The sequence below is a fragment of the Poecilia reticulata genome, chromosome 14 (genome assembly GCF_904066995.2).
Source record: "Poecilia reticulata chromosome 14, P_reticulata-male-v2, whole genome shotgun sequence".
NCBI classification, from domain to species: Eukaryota; Metazoa; Chordata; class Actinopteri; order Cyprinodontiformes; family Poeciliidae; genus Poecilia; species Poecilia reticulata.
In genome coordinates, this window is record NC_088843.1 from 5,085,789 (window position 1) to 5,106,150 (window position 20,362).

The window sequence follows — 20,362 nt, forward strand, 5'->3', positions numbered from 1 at the left end:
CAAATCCAGCTCCTGGACCGGCTCCGGCTCCTCCAGAGGATGGTACGTATACACCTGGTTACAAACAGTGTGAAAAAAGAAAAAACGTTGTCTTAGCTATAAACATGCAGCCTCAGATTTTGAATTTAGGATAAATGCAGAAGAAAACTATTTTTATCTTGCTTTGAGTTCGTGTGAGTGTTTTTGTAAGTCTTGATTTATCTGCAGCTGATAACAAACACTGCCTAACCGAAAAGGCATGCCTCTCCGCTCATAATTCTCACACTTTTCTGCACCTATGTTCTGTATTTCACCAATCTCTGCTGCCAAAAATAGAAACACATGCAGGGAACAGCTATAAAAGGAAAAGCTTAAGAACCCACAGTCCAGATGTAGAACACAGTCTGCAGGGATTCCTGAAGAATGTGAGTTACTGATGTCACAGTAATGCCATGTACATTAACAACACAGTAAATAACTCAGCTGCTCAGTCACTCAGCTCTGTCTGCAGGCTCCTTTAAGATCTGTTGTTGCTTTAGAAAACAAATTGTACAAGCAAAAATGAAGATTTGGATCTACTAAAAATACGTTTTATTGGAAGGATGTGTCTCTACATTGACTGCAAGTATTAATTTTGGTTTTATTAACTTGTAGCTATAAACTCAGCATAGGCACTTTAATGTAAAGTGGTTTAGTATTTTATGTTTGAGCTTAGATTTATTTACAGAAACATCACAGTGTTGGTTTATTGTATTGTTGTTGTGTTGATTTGTAACCATTTGAAGATGAAACAACTGAATGGATCCAGCTGTAGTTAAAATGCCTTGCAAAAATATTTACGGCGTTGGAACTTTTTCACATTTTTCTCATGTTCTAACAACAGACATCAGAGTTTTATGTTCATGTTTCATCCGACAGATAAATGGAAATGATGGGGTTTAATCTCAATATGAATACAGTTCTTACTGATCCAGAAACACCAAACAGGTAAAGTTGGAAACAATGTTTCTAGATCTGTTCATCAATAAAGTGGAGAGTGATCCGTTACAAAGACACGATCATCAGTCAGGCCACACAAACAGCAAAATCATAAAGTTAGCCAAGAGGCTGCTAATGCGTGAGCTGTTCGTCAAACTCTCCACAAATCTGGCCTTTTAGGAGGATTGGCAAGGAGAAAAGATAATGTTGAAAGAAAGCAGGAAGAAGTCTCACTTGCACTGCACACCACCATGAACGCAACATCTTAGCTGTGCAGCTTGGCGATAGACATTGCTGTGCAGCATTGGCAGCATCATGAGACTTCACAGTTGGGATTGCAGCATCTTGGTGTAAATGCATTTATTTATCAAAGACATGAAAACTGATCAGAGCAGATAGGAAGTTAAACGAAGATAAACAGAACAGAAATTACTTTTATTCTCCCACAAAACTCAAATATATAATTTTTAATTTGGCGTATCAGAGTAAATACTGCTAAAAAATCCTTGCATCATTTTCTTTATACTTTAAAACTTTGTTACTTTGTGTTGATTTGCTTATTCTCTCTATATATACATTTATAAATATAAATTACAGTAATGCCTGGTATGTTCTATAAAATAACAGTTACTCTATTAATGCATGATGTGTGAAGCATTTAACCTACAACTATAATTTATTACCATCTTAAATGTTTTTTAGGAAGATACTTCAACATCTTGGACTTAGATGGAAAAGTCCTCAATGTTTTTTAATCACTAGACAGTTAAAATATTCCCATGAAAGTTAAATATTTATGTTTAATTTTATTTAGAAAAGACGCTCAGGTTACCTGACCTTTACAACCAGATTTCAGGTGAATTGCACCTGAATATCTTTACCCTAAAAGATATTTAAAAACTCGTAGATATTTCAATCAATATTTCAGTTTATAATGTATATAATCAATCAATCAAATTTTATTTGTATAGCACATTTCAGCAGCAAGGCATTTCAAAGAGCTTTACATAATTAAAATAAAACAGAATAATTTATTTGGAAATTTTTTGTAAGTTCTTGAATCTATGAAAAAAATATAAATACCTAAAATACATCACACCTCTTAATTAACTAAAACTGAACTATGAAGGCCTAGGAGATCTCCAGTAGAAAATCTAATATTAACTTCGCCTATGCATATTTTTCTGATGATGCATTTTATGTGACACCTGACCTGCAGGTGCTGCCCTGCATACATGCGCCGAAGGGGGACCCACCTCCTTGCTGCGACGGTTTCCACAGAGCCAGGAGAAGCACTCCATGCAGGTATGTGGCGACCGTCCCTCTCGCCATCTCGCTCCAAAATGTCACTCACCTCCCACACCGTCCAGGTTTTATTCCCAGCAAGCCTATCACGGCTCTCCAGGGCCTTTAGGAAGGAGGAGGGGGGAAAAGCAAAATGATGTTAATCAGGACACTGTCGATTGGCTAAGAAGGCGCAAGGAGAGAGATAGACGGAGAGAGGAGGAGAGAGAGAATAGAAATACTGCTTCACCTTGTTAAACCAATGGGCTGCACTTTATGATCCTGTGGTGCCAGAAAGAGGGAAAACGGAGGATAACAGAGAAAAAACAAGAGAACGAGTGAAGAGAGTTCATGAATTAAAAAAATAAGAGGCTGTTTGTTTTTCTCACTTCCTTAACAAAACATGAAGCTTGTTGTGTTAAAGATTGCTGCTCATCACTGTGGTGAGTCAAGAAGAAATAATAAAAAACATACGTCCTGCTACTTCGCTACCCAATAAAAATGGAAGGGCATTTTTCTAGCTCACATGTTGTGATATTTGTGTTTTGCTGAAGGTTTAAAAGCAAAACGGAAAGTGTTCAAACATCAATACTGTTTGCTAGAATGTGAACAACATCTGTAGCTGTAAAGGTACAATAATTAAACCATTCAAAAGAAAACAAAAGAATTAATCAAAACATTACAAAAACAATCGATTGATTTTAATTTGTCTGATATTATATCGAGGTGCTTACAGATATTTCTCTCCTCAGTGATGCTTTTCAGCTCATTCCAGGGTTTGAAGGTGTTGCATATCAGGATTTTCTGCAACAGTGGGGTGACTGTTGCCAAATCTCTCTCACAGCAGAGCAGTAGAGGGCAGTGGTTGAATTTTAGACCTTTGCAGAGATTGATAATGCACTGTAGACCAGATAGCACATACTATCTGGTCCAGGTACCTTATACTGCTGCAGCAGACCCCCTAGGATCCCTAAAAAGAGACACGTCTGTAATCCTTCTGTAGCCTCACATGCAGACAACCAAACTCATAGCACTTGCTTGAGGATAAAAGTCTCCACCACTGTTCCATGACCGAAACAAAAGCCACATTACCCTTAGATCTCAGATTCTACATTTTGATGTGGCTTCCTTTAGAAAACCTTAAAGTAAGCTTTCCAGAGCGGCTAAAATCTTTGATTCTTCGACAGTGTCCTTTCTTAAAGCCCCGTCTGCCGCTCCACAAGTGTCTACAGGACACTGAATGTTAACCGTAACAACGTCACCTTGTCCAGGAGCTTCTCAGTGTTGAGAAAATCTCAAACTCTTGTTGATCAAATTAAGAAGTTTCTGTAATTGCTTCTCCACAATCCATACACAGGCAAATACTGCCCCTGATTTTGAGTCGCTGAATGTTTTTCCAAGTCTTTCTTGAAGCCAACAAATTCTTCAAACTCCTTCCAAGTTTTATGTTCTGGATCCTTCTACCTGTCTACTGTTTCATTAATCTCCAAACACGACCAAATCCTAAAGCCCTCCTTCTTCAGCAAACGAGATTTCTGATTTCCACCTTGACTGACACCAACAACCTTCAGGCACAAACAAAGCAAGTGAAATATTACTGAACTGAGTTAGATCAGCTATTCTGCAAAAACATAAAGTTTTACCAAGTATTTCTGGACCAGTTTCTAGTGCAGATGTCTTGGTTTACTTGAAATAAGACAAAACTAACTTAGAAGTAACTTTTCAATTAGTCAATAATTCCTTAATATTGATGAAAAATATGTTCCATTTGTAGATTATTTCACTTATGATACGACGTCTTTCCCTTGTTTTGAGAGAAGCAATCTGCCAGTGGAAGTAATGTTTCTTCATGATTAAGGAATTATTGACTTAAAACAAGCTCCTATATCTTCCTGAAAAGTTACTTCTAAGTTAGTTTTGTCTTATGTCAAGTTTAGTAAGATATTTGTACTATAAATGAGACCAAAAATACTTGGTAAAGTTTTGTGTTTTTGCCGTGTTTATGCCTTTTCTCTTCTACTGATGCTTTATGAACTGTACTTTGTGTCCAAAAGTCCCAGTTGCCATTCAGGATCCCTGGAAACAATCAGTGTTTTTATTAAGCAGTGGTTACTGTTAGGGGTATTTCTCCATGTTTGGGCTGCTCTCAGTTCCTCTGGCAGGACCGCTGAAACATGTTCCTGGTCTGGAGGGAAATGGACCTGAAAACAGATGAGGTGAATGAGCTAATGGCACCCCAACACTTATGGAGATTGAAGATGAGAGTAACACTTCAGATACTGCTGAAGTATCTGAAGATTTTCTTTAAGCAGAGTAGGACTGATGTGCTCAGGTTCAGGTTACTAAATAAATGGCTTGTGAACTCCTGGATAAAACTAATATCAGATGATTCAACGTCCTTTAAGAGCAGATATTGGTAACTCATTTGATTTATGCACAAAATGAGGAAATGAAGTCAGGTTCTGTTTCTGAGAGTGTTGCTTTATGCACAGCAGCTCTGTTAATTGCTTTCTGTTTGCATTTCTGTAAAACATTTTGTATGTTAAAAGAAAAGAAAGGGGGGCCGTGCTACCTGAGTACCCATAATTGGTCTTAAAAGTGTAGCTTTATTACTGCATTTTTAGACCTGGTATGCTTTGTGTTTGGCTTTGATGGAGCTGCATAGTTATGCAGTGAACTAATGCTGAAACAATAATAATCAAAGATTGTAGGGAACAGAAATGTACATGCTAAGAGCCATATGCATGCTTTAGTTGTTGCCAGTAATGCATATTTAATGTCAAGAATAAACGTAGAACATGAATATAAAATTGCAATTCATCCAAATTTATAATTCAAGCCACATGCTTTATGCTCTGGATGTTTTATTGCTATTCAAATATTTGACACAAATGTCTATATCCATTGCATTACATTATGTACGTTTTCTCTTTTTGGTTTCACTATCAGCTTTTGTATCTTTTTGACAGCGTAAACACTTATAAGATGAATCAACTTCTTTGGAGAGGGAGTCTCAAGTCATTACCTTAGTCTGAAACCTGAGACTGGCTGTGTAATAAAAAGCAGCATATTTTCCTCGAACAGCGGAGGGCATTAAAGGAATCAGTTTGCGTCTACACAGAGACAAAACAGGCCTGTTTATATATTGTTTATACATTTTGACTGCAACTTTCCACAACAGTCACTTCCTAGTGGTGATGTCATGACACTCAAACCTGTAAACAGAAACAAAATTCAGTAAGACCCAGAGTTTTGTTTTTCCTAAGTTTAGCTCTGCCCCTGTGTGAGATTTCACCAAACACCTGAGAACAATCAAGTGTACTAAGATTAAACATAACTGAGCTTTTGAGTTTTCACAGACATGACTTTTTGACTTCTTCTCTACGCACAATGTTGTGCAGCAATAATTAATAAAACTAGTAATTTAGACCCAAAATACTAAGTTGGTTCACCTCTTGATCACCAACAAAACAGCCAAATAGTTCAGTCTCAGATGTTATTTATAAATACCTGATTGAGAAAGCTTAGGTTTTAAAATAATAGATGAAGGTGTTACATACTACACATGTGTAGAATAAAAAAAAACACAACTTCTTACCAAAATGGAATAGTTTATGAACAAAAAAGACTTCAAGTCAAATGCTTTTGTCAACAAACTTACAAAGCATAAAACTACTGAAAGAACCAACAAAGTGATGCAATGATGTCACAGTTCAGTATGACTGCATGCTGGAAGCTAGAAATCTGTTCAACCAGAGGTGGGCAGAGTGTCCAAAAGATGTACTCAACTAAAAATGGCCGCCCAAGAAATTACTCAAGAGTAAACAAGTATTTGGTAAAAAGTCTTCTAAACCTGATCAAATTATCATTTACTGTTTAAAAATTGCATCATCAAATGGACCAAAATATAAAGTTAAGTGGAAATTTTGGTATTTGAAGGACAAAAATGACAAAAAATCATATAAGTAATTAAAGTAGCAAAATCTGGCAAAAGAAAATTTTTCCAAATCAGTTTCTTTCAATATAAAACTTATGAAACTTTAGCAAAACTGCAGGTCTGTGTCTGGTGAAGTTTTAGTTAAAACATGTTTGTTTTTCATTTCTCTTACTTGAGAAATTTTATTTAAATAAAAGTAGTTATACTTTTATTTAAAAAGTATCACTACTTCATAATAAAATTGCTCAAAATAAAAAGTACAGAGTAGCAAAAATACTCCTAAAAGTTACTTATGTAAATGTAATTGAGTAAATGTAACTTGTTACCCAGCTCTGGTTAAAACTGTAAAATATGAGACATGTGAAAAAATAAAGCTCCTCTGGCTCCTCCTTGTGGCCGTTCTGCGAACTGCAGAAACGCACCAATCAGAAACAACCTGGACAAGGAGGAAGGTCTTAGCGCTGCCAATCAATTTCATGTATGTGCTGCTCTTTGTGCTAATAGCGAGAAACAACTTATGATTGCCAACAAAAAAATGAGTGTTTTAATAGTAAGAAATGATGTGCATGAAACGCAGTTCTGCTGCAGACCGGGTGGGTTTTCACCTTTAACCTGACTGTGATGATTGTGCTCAAACGTTGGTCAACCTTTGCAAAAGTCAGTCATTAAAGGAACTATGACTTCCTCGCTTGGCCTATTAGAAGGTTAACAACAGGGAGCTGACCTCAATCCTCATCCTGCATTGGTCCTGTTAGAAAAACAAAACAGACAGCGATGAGACAAATAGGTCATTAATTTAAGCATTTTGTGGAAAAAAGCTGGAGTCTCATAAAAGTTATGGTTAGTCACTCTAATTTGTGAATCTTGGAGATTTTATTCTCTTTTTTTTCCATTCCTCCTGTTCATTGTTGCAATTTTAACTTAGATCTCTCCGAGTCTTGACACACTTCCAGTAGTATTAAGAGTTTATTGTTACTGTAACTCTAGAAATTAGAAACATTAGGGGACCACCTATCATTTTGTTTCTATCTCCTGAATAAAATGTCTTCTTGTCTTTACTATTTTGAGAAGTGTGTAGAGGAACCGTTGTAGATAACTAATACAATTCTGAGATTAATTATTTCTCAAAGTTTTATTTTTTTCTAAAAATGTTCTTGGTTGAAGGGATGTGCATAAGATTGACACGATACTGTCATAAACACAAAGGAGTCTTCATGAATGTTTACAACTGTTGTCATGAAATGTCATTCAGTAAACACATTTTAAAGCTAAGTTACGTAAAAACATGGATTAAAAGTGTCAACTTTGCATTATTTGGTAAATAATTAAATTTTTAATGCAAAGTTGCATTAAAACTTGCTTTAAAAGTCCATTAAAAGTGTGAAACTAGGATTAAAAGTCCATTAAAAGTGTCAACTTTGCACTAAATGTGTCATTATTTACCAAATGAAACTTCATGGCAACAGTCATAAACATTTATAGAAAACTTCTCCATGTTTATGATAGTGTCATGTCAGCCTTATGCTCATAATAATGAAGCGTTACCATGTTTGTTTTCAAACGGATGAATGAATGATGACATTTTCCAAGGCTTTTTACACATCATTAGTAGATGCGCTGCGATTTCGGCTGCGATTCTTTTGTAAAATCCCAACTCAGTTAATTTAAAATCCTGCTTTACCATATAAGGAATGTCTGTCTCTTATGATTATCAGTTTTCTTATAGTTACTGTTAAATTATATTGTACTGCAGTTAAACCGAAACGCTGTAGACATTACATCATGTTGTCTCAATTTGGTCAGATGTCCTGCTGTAATAAGAAGAAATTACCACTTTAAAAAACTGGGCAGAGTATCAGGATCCACTGCCAGAAACCTTTTCAGCAAGGCTCAGGTTGTTATTCCTCACATGAATCTAGCATCAGTGTGGTAATGTATGTAAACAGTGATTCATGCAAACTGTGACAGCCATCATCGCTACAAACACGCCCAGTGCTACCTGCGGTCCACTTCCCACATCCATCTGCTCAACCTGCAGGGCGCTCATTCATGCCAACTCAAAGAAGTGTATCAGTGGTACAAATAAAGCAGCTGACTGAGTGGGGCCTATTTGAGTTTACCTAATGTCTGCCATACGTTTACCTAATGTCTGCTGTCTATATAAGGGCATCTGTGAAGTGAGGTCCCCCTTCAGGCTGCTAATTTACCCCTCTGGGAGGCGGAGAAAACAGATCTGAAGGCAGAGATATACTGACCCCGAGTAGCGTGACACCACGCACCAAAGATAAAAAAAAAATCAATGACTACCATTGGTTTTAGCTGTTAAATTATCAATATAATGCGTTAGATCTTAAATGTGCACTTGATATATGGAGGAAAATTGGACGCAGTGCTTTGCTACATTATGACAACCAGAGAACAAGCTCAGGGAAAAGTTTTTAATTAAGAAAAAAAATTGAGGGAAGTAGGTCAGTTATTTTTCCTTCTCTTTGACAACCATGGATGAGGAATTTGGTGTGTTTTGGTCCAGTTAAAAAATAAAAAAGACGACCTAAAAACCACCTCTGACATATCATCAGTACAGCAGGTGTTTAAATTAGCTCAGTGGTGTCCAAACTTTGTGCCATGAGGGCCAAAGTCTTTAGATCGAAAGCATTTAGAACCGCAACAATTACTATTGTTTTAGCAGCTCAATAATAAACAACTTCAATTCTATTAAAATTAACAAAATGGTCAGGTTTTTGTAGAAAATGGTTGTGTGGATACAAAACACAAAAAGGGACCACAGTTTCTGAATTTTTGGGTTGATTGTTTTCTTAAATGAGAAGTAAGATCTCCGTTTAGGAAAAAGTAGGTCAGTGTTTGTGGTTTATCCATCCATTTTCCTGCACCCTTGTCCTTTGGTGGGTTCGGGAGGGTTGCTGGTGCCCATCTTCAGCTGACGTGCCGGGTGTGAGGCGGGGTACACCCTGGACAGGTCGCCAGTCTGTCGCAGGACAACACAGAGACACACAACCATATACACACACACACACACACACACACACACTCACCTAGGGGCAATTTGGAGAGGCCAATTAACCTGACAGTCATGTTTTTGGACTGTGGGAGGAAGCTGGAGTACCTGGAGAAAACCCACGCATGCACAGGGAGAACATGCAAACTCCGTGCAGAAAGACCGGGGCCGGGAATCGAACCCAGAGCCTTCTTGCTGCAAGGCAACAGCTCTACCAACTGCGCCACTGTGCAGCCCGTTTGTGGTTTAGTTACTCCAAAATTAAGATGAATCCAAAAACCTTGTTAGTAAATGGGAATCCATTTTTTGTGCCCAATATATATATTTTTAGAACAGGTTACTTATCTGCAAAACATTTTGAGAAATTGTCCGTCTGCATCAGTACAGACCATTTTTGCTCCATTCGGGTCTCACTTTCGACACCCTTCAATTAGCTAATAGCAGCTTTAGCTAATCTACAGCAGCGATCACTTATCAAAGATAAACAAAAACGAGTCTGCATGTAGCGTAGCTGAAAGAGAGCCAGGAGAAAAAGGGGGTTTTGTTCGTCTACGGTTTTTCTGCGCTATTTTTCGCTTTTCTGTGACACACTAACCTAATAATATTTACATCCCGAGGGTTCATTTAGTTAACGGAGTCGTTCTGCCGCTATGAATAGCATGTAAAAGAATCGTCTTTTTTTTTTGGTCCCTTTCTCATTGAGATTTGCTAATAAGCCCACACTGAGGTGAATCCTTTCAAATGTGTCATCCTGGAAGTATTTTATTCCTCTCTGCACATTGGGAAGTAGATACATGAGGCATCCACCTGGGAATTTTGTCTCCTTGTAAAACTCAACATCATTAATTGTTAAATTTCAGCGCATGTGTGGCTTTTTTGGCTGCAACATGCATCTCCAATTAAACTGTCTAACATGTTTGTAGAAATCTGGCATTGTAAGCCTGAGCTTGTAGGTATGTGAAGATTATTGTTTCTATAAATTCACTTAAACCTCTGTGTAAGTGCAATTCAACAGAGTTGAGCCAAACTTACTTGTAATGTTGTAAATATGTCATGAGTAATAGTTCTGCAGGCATTCAGAAATTTAATTAGAAAAATCGTTGGAAACCACCTTTTTGGTGCTGAAACACTTTTTCACGTCTGTCAAACTGAAGCTGTGGCTGTTTTTTTTTTTAAAGTGGTAACAAAAGAATTAGGAACATTTTTTTAGTTTTTCACAGACTTTAAGCTACATTATATTCTCTGGTTTTTAGTTTTAAGATTGCCATTTATTATTACAGTATACTCTGCATTGTACATTGCTGTGTTGTAAATCCAAAACAGCACAGCAAAGTTAAATGAATTAAAATGAAACATACAAAAAAGACCATATGTTGTTTGTCCCTGAGGTTTCTTGGTTCTGTTCTGTTTCTGTAGGTGTAGAAACAGACTTAAACAGTGTTTTTCTATTCTCTTTCTCTTGTAACTTTTTGTCCCAGCTTTCTTGATCTGTTTTTTCCATCTTCCTGTCCATCGCATTTGAAATAAACCCAAAGTAACATCTAATAAAGTTTTTCAAATATGTTTTAAGTGGATCGTTACTGCGAAAGTAGTAACGCTCCACATGTGCAACTAAATTAGTTTTGCTTCTCCTTGACATTCACACAATTCCGACTCTTATATTGTCAGGCAGTACGCTTTCAGAAAAGAGGCAGAATTGCATCATGTTAGCACTTGAACCCCCACAGAGTGCTTTCTTATCTAATTTAAATAGACATGCAGGCAAAAAGAATAGCTTATGTGGAAGCACAAACAACAGTGGTTTGTAATCACACATGTTTTATATATAAAAAAGCTTGAGTCAGTGATGTTTTCATTATTCACATGCTCCTTCTTATGACTCATGGTGACCCCCAGCACAATGGGAGCGGCTTCGCCTCCCTGGAAGGTTGAAACAACACAAAATCAAGAGTAGTGCTCTACGTAAACACTGCTGTGCTGTGATATATGGTTGGACCATCCATCAGTGTGTAGAGGAGAAAAAAAGAGACTGAAACATGAAGATTACAAGAACGAGCAGGATAAGGAGGTGTGCAGCTGAGAGTGAGAAGCCTGAGAGGTTAGATCACTCAGTGTGTGATAGAGACAGAGGTCAGTAATGTTAGCTTTCCGTCCATTGTGATAATGTCAGGCTTTTGATTGTCCAGGAATGTCAAAGTAACGCGGCTGTGAGCTCAGCATAAATCAGCAGGTCACGTCTCTGTGATGTCAGAGATTAGATTTCAGATGCAGGAAAGTGAAACCAGACTGTCTTTGTTTCCTGAAAAGGTTCCTCACTCCACGGTGTCACTCTTCTTTTCAGATGTTTTAAATCTTTTTAGGCAGACTAATGTAGCTGAAGAGTGAGCTCAGTGACATTACACACATATACAAACACACCAAAACTACCTCATCACTCGTTACGTAAACACAAATATATTATGAGTACATTTTGAAGTTGCACCTTTTCCAAAACTCCAATCACAGGGCATTCATTTTAAGAGAAAACCCGCCATTATAAACTAAATCTTATGGCTTCCCTTTAATCTGTACTTTAGTTTTCCAACTAATTGGAGCCAAACAAATAAACTGCTCTTATTTTGTTGCCACTCTACCTATTTCCACCACCAACAAGTGGTTCTCTGTCAGCAACAACAACTCTTTCCAGCTGGTACTTGAACTGGGAATTAACTAGTTACATTTACTTGAGTAACTTTTAGGAGTATTTTTACCATGCTGTGCTTTTTACTTTACTGAGTAATTTTATTATAATCTCTAGATCAGTGGTTCTTAACCTGGGTTCGGTGAGTCGGTCTCAGGGGTTCGGCAGAGCCTCTGCAGCGGAGGTAAAGACAAACTTGTGGAAATTCGTGATGACGCCCCACTTTGCCATCACTTGGTGCAGAGGATCACGTTACATTGCTTAGCCAATCAGTGCTGCGGAGGAGCACTGATTGAAGGAGCTCCACTCTCAGCATGGATTTGAACTTGTGTCGTTAATTACTTCAGCAAAACTCACCGTTTTTACCAAATTCTATAGTCTAAATCTGCTCCTTAGTCGCATCTTTTCGGGGTTGCTACTGCCTCTAGTGGCGGGGGGTGGTAACACAGCTAATATAATCCATCCATCCATTTTCTATGCACCCTTGTCCCTTAGTTGGGTCAGGAGGGTTGCTGGTGCTTATCTCCAGCTAACGTTCCGGGCGAGAGGCGGGGTCACCCTGGACAGGTCGCCAGTCTGGCACAGGGCAACACAGAGACACACAGGACACACAACCATGCACACACACACTCACACTCAGGGACAATTTAGACAGACCAATTAACCTGACAGTCGTGTCTGTGGGAGGAAACCGGAGTACCCTGAGAGAACCCACGCATGCACAGGGAGAACATGCAAACTCCATGCAGAAAGACCGCATGGTCTTTCTGCATGGAGAAAGACCATGCATGGACCATGCGGTCTACTGTTGCCTTGCAGCAGTAGAGCTGCTGCAAGGCAACAGCTCTACCAACTGCGCCACTGTGCGGCCCAGCTAATATAATTACATTACTAAATCAGAATACCGCAAAGTATTTTGTGTGTGTGTGTGTGTGGGGGGTGGAATAAGAAGGGTTCGGTGAATGCGCATATGAAACTGGGGGATTCGGTACCTCAAAAAAGGTTAAGAACCACTGCTCTAGATAAAAAAATTGTTGCACCTAAGCTCCAAAAATTATCCATATTTTACTTATTAAACAAAACGTCAACAAAAAAATTTGTTTCTAGTCAAAAATAAGTTATTTTATTACCCCCTATGAGGGGTTTCTTGTACATAGTCAGCTACAAATCACCCGAAAGCGTCTTAGTGAGATTAAGTCGATTTACACCCCACCCAGATTTTTAATTTCTTAAACCTCAACCACTCTTTGGTTAATTTATTGGTATGTTTTGAGTCATTGTCATGTTGGAGGTCCTGTTCTGCTTCAGCTGTTATGATTCATGTACTTTTTATTTATTTTTGCTACTTTTTTCCCCATTCTCGGTAGAATTCATGGTCAAGTTTTGCTGCAGCAAACCACCAAACCACTTCTCTTCCGTCACTGTGCTTCACAGTTGGTTTCAGATTTTCTCTTTCTGCTTTTTGCCAAATGTTGTTTTTTGTCGCCTCCAAATCGTTCAAATTTAAACTCATTTGTCCAAAAGAACATTACTCCAGAAGTTCTAGCCACCAAACGTTTTCCTTTTTGCATGTTTTCCATGAATGTTAAACTTGTGAAGTTTCTTTCTGATTGGATGGACATCCAGGCGTCTATTAACAGTAAGAACCTGTTGTGGCTGATGACATTTTCCAGTTTTTTTTTATCTCAATGAGACAAACCTGCGTTTAGTAAAGGTTACATACAAACATTTTAGGGTTTTAGAGACTTATTTTAGCTTCTTCTGGTCTCATTTCAGGTCACGGACCGACACATTCAAGACATGTTGGCAAATGTCTTCTGTACAATGATTCAAATTTGAAGCTGCAGTTCGTAACTTTTACAAAGAATAAAAGTTGCAAACTTTTATTTGTAACTTTTATGAAGTTACAAATTAAAGTTCATAATTAAGTTGTTAACAAATAAAACAGGCCGTTTTATTTGTTAAAACGGTTCGTTAAAAGACAGAAAATCTGTGAAAAGATTGATCTCCTCCACCTCTTTCCTGAGATATAATTGCTGTTTAAAGAAACGAATCTCTCCCGACCAAAAACAACCATTCAGAGCCAAGAGGAGGGTCTTAGCGCTGTCAATTAAACTCATGAACACGCTTCTAAATGTGCTAATGGCGGAGAAACAACTCGCCATTACAGAAAACCTATTTATCCACTGTTATGGGTGGTCATGCTAACTGGTTTGAGCTTTTACAACATTCTATGCTAGCTGCAGCGTGCCAGAGAGCAAAGTAGGGAGGGAGATTGTGATTGACAGCTCTAAGACCCGCCCCCTGGCTCTGATTGGTTGTTTCTGGGAGAAGGCAGAGGCGCTCAATCTTTTCCACAGCTTATCTATCATGACATACTGTCACAACATCGTGTCAGTTTCAACAAATATGTTAAAAAAAACGCTTTCATAAAAGAATTTGCACACTGCAGCTTTAAATTCCGTATTATCAGATTCATATGCTTCTATGATGAATAATAAGGGCTCAAATAGCTCTTTTCATGCTGCCACGGTGTTCACACCAAACTTTAAACAGCATAAAACATTTATGGCTCACCAGAATTTTTTATTTTTAGTACATTTTACAAATGCTTTTAAAAATATTGTTGTTTTTCTTTCATTAATTTAAATTAAAAACATACAATTTCATAACTAAGTATTCCGTAGTTCACCAAAATCATTAAGCGAATTGCCAATAAAAATCTCAACACACACAATCAGTTATATAAACTTTGGTTTGTTCCAACAAAAGGCCCCATAACACAATCTGAGATCATTCATCTCTTTGTTTAGGTTAGAATAACCAACCTGAGCAGAATTAGATGAGTACATCTATCCACACATGAGAACCACATGGAGACAATTATGAGACGGAAATCATCTCGTTTTCCAGCCCAAGTCATGAGAGGAATCAGATTAGACAGCCTCATCTGTCATCTCGCTTAGTCATACAACACCAAATTAGTGCAAGGATTATTATCCTTCCCTTTTCAGTTTAGATGCTAAAAATGCTAATCAGATTTTTACCCTCAAAAAGTGACATATTAAAAGTAGAATGAGGTGGAAACTGACATGTGATAGCTGGCCATCAGTTGCACTGCGGGTGTCAAATGATCCATGGTGTCTTGTTAATTTGTTAATGGTTTAAGGCAGGAATGTCAAATTCATTTTTATGTTGGGCCACATCAAGATTATGAATGTCCTTAAAGGGCCGGTTGTGGCAAAATATATTGATGAAACTCGTTAAACTTCTAAAACGGTGTTTCTCAATTCTGGTCTTCAGGCCCCCTGTCCTGCATGTTTTAGGTGTTTCCCTTCTGCCACACACCTGGATTGAATATTTTGGTGATTAACAGGCTTCTGCAGTACTTGATGGTCATGCAATCATTTGAATCAGCTGTTCTGGAGGCACATCTAAAAGATGCAGAGCAGGAGGCCTGAGGACTGGGATTGAGAAGCAGAGCTCTAAAATATGAATGAATAGCTGCACTCAATGAGTCCTTCTTAAAGTTAATGTGTTCTGCCAAATTACATCATTTCACATTGATGTAATTTGGCAGAACACATAAAAGTATGGAAGAAGAATATGGCCACTGGAAAAGTAAAATAATCCTGTCTTTAGTCTCGCAAGGTCAAAAGTCAGAATTCTGAGAAAAATGTCAGGATTTTAACTTTTTTTCTCAGAATTTAAACTTTTTTGTCTCAAATTCTGACTTTTTTTTATAATTCAGATTTTATTGTCAGAATTAATTTTTTTCCCAGAATTCTTACTTTTTTCTGAATTTTAACTTCTTGGAATTCTGACTTTTGATTAAAGCCAGAATAATTCTGGTAAACTCTGAGGAAAAACAGCTTTTTTATCATTTGATTGATAAAATATTATTTAAGCATACAACAGTTGTAGTCAAGGCTTACATGTCCCTCTGGGCCACATAAAACTTTGTGGTGGGCCGGATTTGGCCCCCAAGCCTCGAGTTTGACACATGTAGTTAAAGTTATGAACTGGGGTTATAATGGTTTTGCCTAAAGAGTGTTTCTTAGCTTTTGTTATTTATTATTAGTTAAATATAAATTTTTGTTACTAGTAGTTTTAGTTTTTTCATACTTTGGTAAATTTTTTGGTGCAGAATTGGGTAATAAATACTCAGCAGAAAATACTAATTTCAAAAAATATCTTCAGTTGTTGTTGGCATTTTCTCCCAACTTTGCTGCCGCCATTTTGTGAACTAGAGTAATCGCGAGCAGGGGGACTATGGCGTACCGTAATTTACCAAAAGCTGATGTAAGCGGCTTGAATGATCAATTTCACATCTGTTAGAAAGATTAATAAATACAGACATGAACTCAAAAACGAAGGATATTGCATCTATAATTCCAGTATGTTATTGTTTTATAAACAGTTTTTATTTATTTCAACTAATGCAAATGTTTTCTCTGTTTCAATTTTCTTTGATAAACAAAGACCTGCTGAGAAAGAAAGGCAGATGTAACCTCTGCATTTAGGAAAGCGTCTTAAAAACCGTCACTGATGACTGAGAACCTCTCACACCTGATCACACACACACACACACCCCCGCACACACACACATATTTATTCTGCAGTTAGTTTTGTGTCTTAATTGCTCAGCCGCAGTCCAGAGGTGAAATACATCAGTGATGTGATACGAAACCATTATACGTTTGTGTTAACGTTTTTACGTCTTTAATCAAGGCTGCACAGTGGCGCAGTTGGTAGAGCTGTTGCCTTGCAGCAAGAAGGTTCTGGGTTCAATTCCTGGCCCGGTCTTTCTGCTTGGAGTTTGCATGTTCTCCCTGTGCATGTGTGGGTTTTCTCCAGGTACTCCGGTTTCCTCCCACAGTCCAAAAACATGGTTAATTGGCCTCTCTAAATTGCCCCTAGGTGTGAGTGTGTGTGTGCATGGATGTTTGTCTCTGTGTTGCCCTGTGACAGACTGGCGACCTGTCCAGGGTGTACCCCGCCTCTCGCCCGGAACGTTAGCTGGAGAGGCACCAGCTACCCTCCCGACCCCACTGAGGGACCAGGGTGTAAGAAAATGGATGGATGGATGGACGTCTTTGATCAGCGTTTTAAGGCGTCACACTGAATATGTGTTTCAGCAGAAAAGTGCCAGTCCTCACATCATTAATAATGCATTTTCTAATTCATTACTGAGTTTATAATTTATGATCTCATTCTTAAATGGTCTGGTAACAAAATTGAACTCACTGATTTGGTATGTGCTGTAAAAATACGTTTGCGCTTTAAACCAATAGCTGGATGTAAATGTTGGCCCTCTGCTTGTTCTCAGCACAGAAACAGTTAATTTGTGGCAAAGGGATTTTTATCTTTATTTTAAATGTTTTTCCAACTTTCTGTATCTTGCTGCAATATTGCAGTTTTGTTTTAGAGAACCGCAATCTTTAAAATCTTATTTTTACATCTTATTTTGCTTTGTTAGATCTGAACATGAGTTACATGTCAACATGTTCATAGAGCCACAGAAAGAAAATCCGACTTTTTAATTTGAATTCTGACTTTTTTTGTCAGAATGTACCAGAATTATTCCGACTTTAACCTTTTAAGGTCAAAATTCTGAGAAAAATGTAAGAATTATGGGGAACAAAGAAAATCTATTCTGACAGAAAGAATTTAGAATTATTGGGAAAAAGTCAGAATTCTGACATTTTTCTCAGAATTTTGACATTTTTCTCACAATGATTTATTCCGACTATAATCTTCTGAGATCAAAACTCAGAATTGCAGGGGAAAAAGTCAGAATTTGAGGGAAAAAAAGTCAAAAGTTTTCCTTTGACCTCAGAAGACTAAAGCCAGAATTCCTTTATTTTTCTGTGACCATAATCTTGTTCCGTAGTTTTCATATGTATTCTGCCAAATTGTAAAATGATGTTCGATATTATTCGACTTTAAGAAGGACTCATCGAATGCAGCGGCGGCTATTTATTCATATTTTAGAGCTTTTTTAAATAAGATTCATCAACATATTTTACCACAACCGCCATGATGTTTTCACATCCCTGCTGCAGAAACAACTGTTTCAGTCAAGTCAACGATTCCCAGTTCAGCTGTAGAAACATCTAATGGATGACTGAGCAAAGCTCCATGATGCTGTTGATCTTTGCTGTTGTTAATAAAAGATACAAGACAACAAACATTTCACTTTGTCTTTAATGTGTGGCAAAAACGAGTCAATTGGAATCAGAAAATATTGTTATTGATAGGTTTGGACAGGTTAATGACGTCACTGAGCATCGATATTAAGCATTTCAGCGTTTCAGTGTAACTGCTGACTGCACAAACTCCCGCTAACCGTGCGTCCTCCATCAGTCAGCTTCTTATCGGTGTGATTAATGTCGGCTACATTCCTCCGCCGTGCAGGACAGGTGGGTCCAAATCCCAAGATGTTAACCAGCGGCAGTCTCTCACAGCATATCTCAGCCAGACAGCTTCATCTTTATTTTACACATTAACTACGCGCAGCACGTTTTGGTTGGCACTTGCATGTTTATCCTTTTCTGTTTTTGCGTGTTACCTTCTGTGATGGAGACAAAATCAGAGCTAACTTTGGAAACTGCTGAGACTGCACTGAAAGACTTATGAGTCGGACGGAGACGTTCTTCGTCCATGTTGACCGAGCTTGAGCTTTTCTGTGAAGCTGTGCAAAGGAGGTCAGTGGTTTGGGAGGGCTGAATGCAAATGGCTGCTTTTATTTTTTAAAATGTAATAAAAGCAACCATTTTGTTCCACTTCGTAACTATGCAGTGCTTAAAAAAAGTGAAAAATGTCCAAGTGGTGTGAAGACTTTATAACACGGATGTCAAACTCATTTTTATTTTGGGTTGTATTAAGATTATGAATGTCTGGTTGTGCTCAAATGTATTAATGAAACTCATTAAAAAAGCTCTAAAATATGAATAAGTAGCCGCTTCTGCACTCGATGAGGCCTTCTTAAAGTTACATAATATAGTTTTCTCAGAATTTTGACTTTTTTCTTAAAATTCTTACATTTTCCCCCAGAATTAAGTTTTTTCCCTATGAGTTGAATTTTGACATTTTTTTTCTTTTTTTCTTTCTTTCTTTTTTTCTGAATTCTGATTTTTGCCCCCCAAGATGTCTGACTTTAGAAAAGTCAGAAAGATTATGGTTAATTCTGAGGGGGGGGGGGGAATCTAAATTATGAGAAAAAAGAAAATTTTGAAAAAACAACAACAACTGAATTCTGGGGGGAAAAATTACTAAAATTCTAAGAAAATTTTGAGAATTATTTTTTTCTGAGGCCCTAATCCTGTTTTGTTGAAAACTGCCTCCATTGGATTGATAAAACCTTATTTAAGTATACAACGGTTGTATTCAGAGTCCTTTTCACACGTCCCTCTGGGCCACATAAAACTTCAAGGCGGGCCGAATTTGGCCCCCGGGCCTTCAGTTTGACACAAGCAATAGTTAACACCATTTTGTAATATTTGAGTTCCCAGAGCTCTATAATGCAATTTTTAAGAAACATTAAGATTGTAGATGGAAAACTTGATTTGAAGTAAGAAAAGCCAACATCTGGGCTTGTTGGTGTGCATGAATCGTACCGTACCTGCAGAGGTTACAGTGTCATTAGGCCTGGTGAAAACTACTACTGAGCATGTAGTGCAGCTTTCTGTGGGGAAGATTTGTAGATGGAAACAATTTTTCAATAAGTTGATAAAATGTGTTTTTACTCAGAATGACTTATTGCACCAAATAAAACCGATACCTTAATGCTGTATACTCTTATCTAAGCTCAAAACATTCAAAATCACAGCAAAATTCACTTTTCCTCCAGCATGAATTAATTTCAATCCTGAACTGTGCTGCCAGTGGATGCCAGAGCCATGACTGCTAAGAGCTTGACTTGCGTCCAAAACGCAACGGGAGAATTTTATCAGTTTACGAAGGACAGGGAAAACAAAAAGAGTCCAGAGGAGATCAGCGGAGGAAAGGCAATTAGGGCGAGCTGCCACTCAGACTGTGGCAGCCGAGTTTGAGAGCTCTGCTTTCTGTGAATGCTGTTCCTGTGACCATACATAGAGTCAGACGCAATCCAGCCGCTCTGATTTAAACTGTGAGACATTTTAGCAGCTGAATCTGTGACCTAAATGCTAAAACTATGAATAATGCTGTCTCTTAGACATCACACTGTAAAACATGAGAAGGTGGTTTAACTGGAAAATGAAAGTCCACCTGCTGCCTTCAAAATGCAATTTATGCCAATATGTGTTCATTTTTTTAAGTTCTGATAGCTCATTTATCTTGAATTGCGTTTTAATTTAACCAAATAATTTAAATAACCTGCCTTCATCTCGTTAAAGAACACATATCTCTATTATTTTTACTCACAATATCAAGTTAAAATATCTCCTTATTGTAACTTAATGCAGTTTGAAACAAGATGATTTTAAATCTTGGGAAAAATGTCCTG

The 20,362-nt window shown here is 37.7% G+C and overlaps 1 protein-coding gene across 1 annotated transcript in view; it reads left to right on the forward strand.

The window, feature by feature from the left end:
* Window positions 1-24: 24 nt before the first annotated feature.
* The window catches only part of LOC103475631 (nipsnap homolog 2), a 40,708-nt gene continuing 20,370 nt past the window's right edge, over window positions 25-20,362 (forward strand). Inside the window, exons 1-2 of the mRNA XM_008427419.3 lie at window positions 25-42; window positions 2,177-2,262. Of these exons, the coding sequence (XP_008425641.1) occupies window positions 40-42; window positions 2,177-2,262 (89 nt within the window). The 5' untranslated portion in view covers window positions 25-39. The remainder of the gene's footprint in view (window positions 43-2,176; window positions 2,263-20,362) is intronic.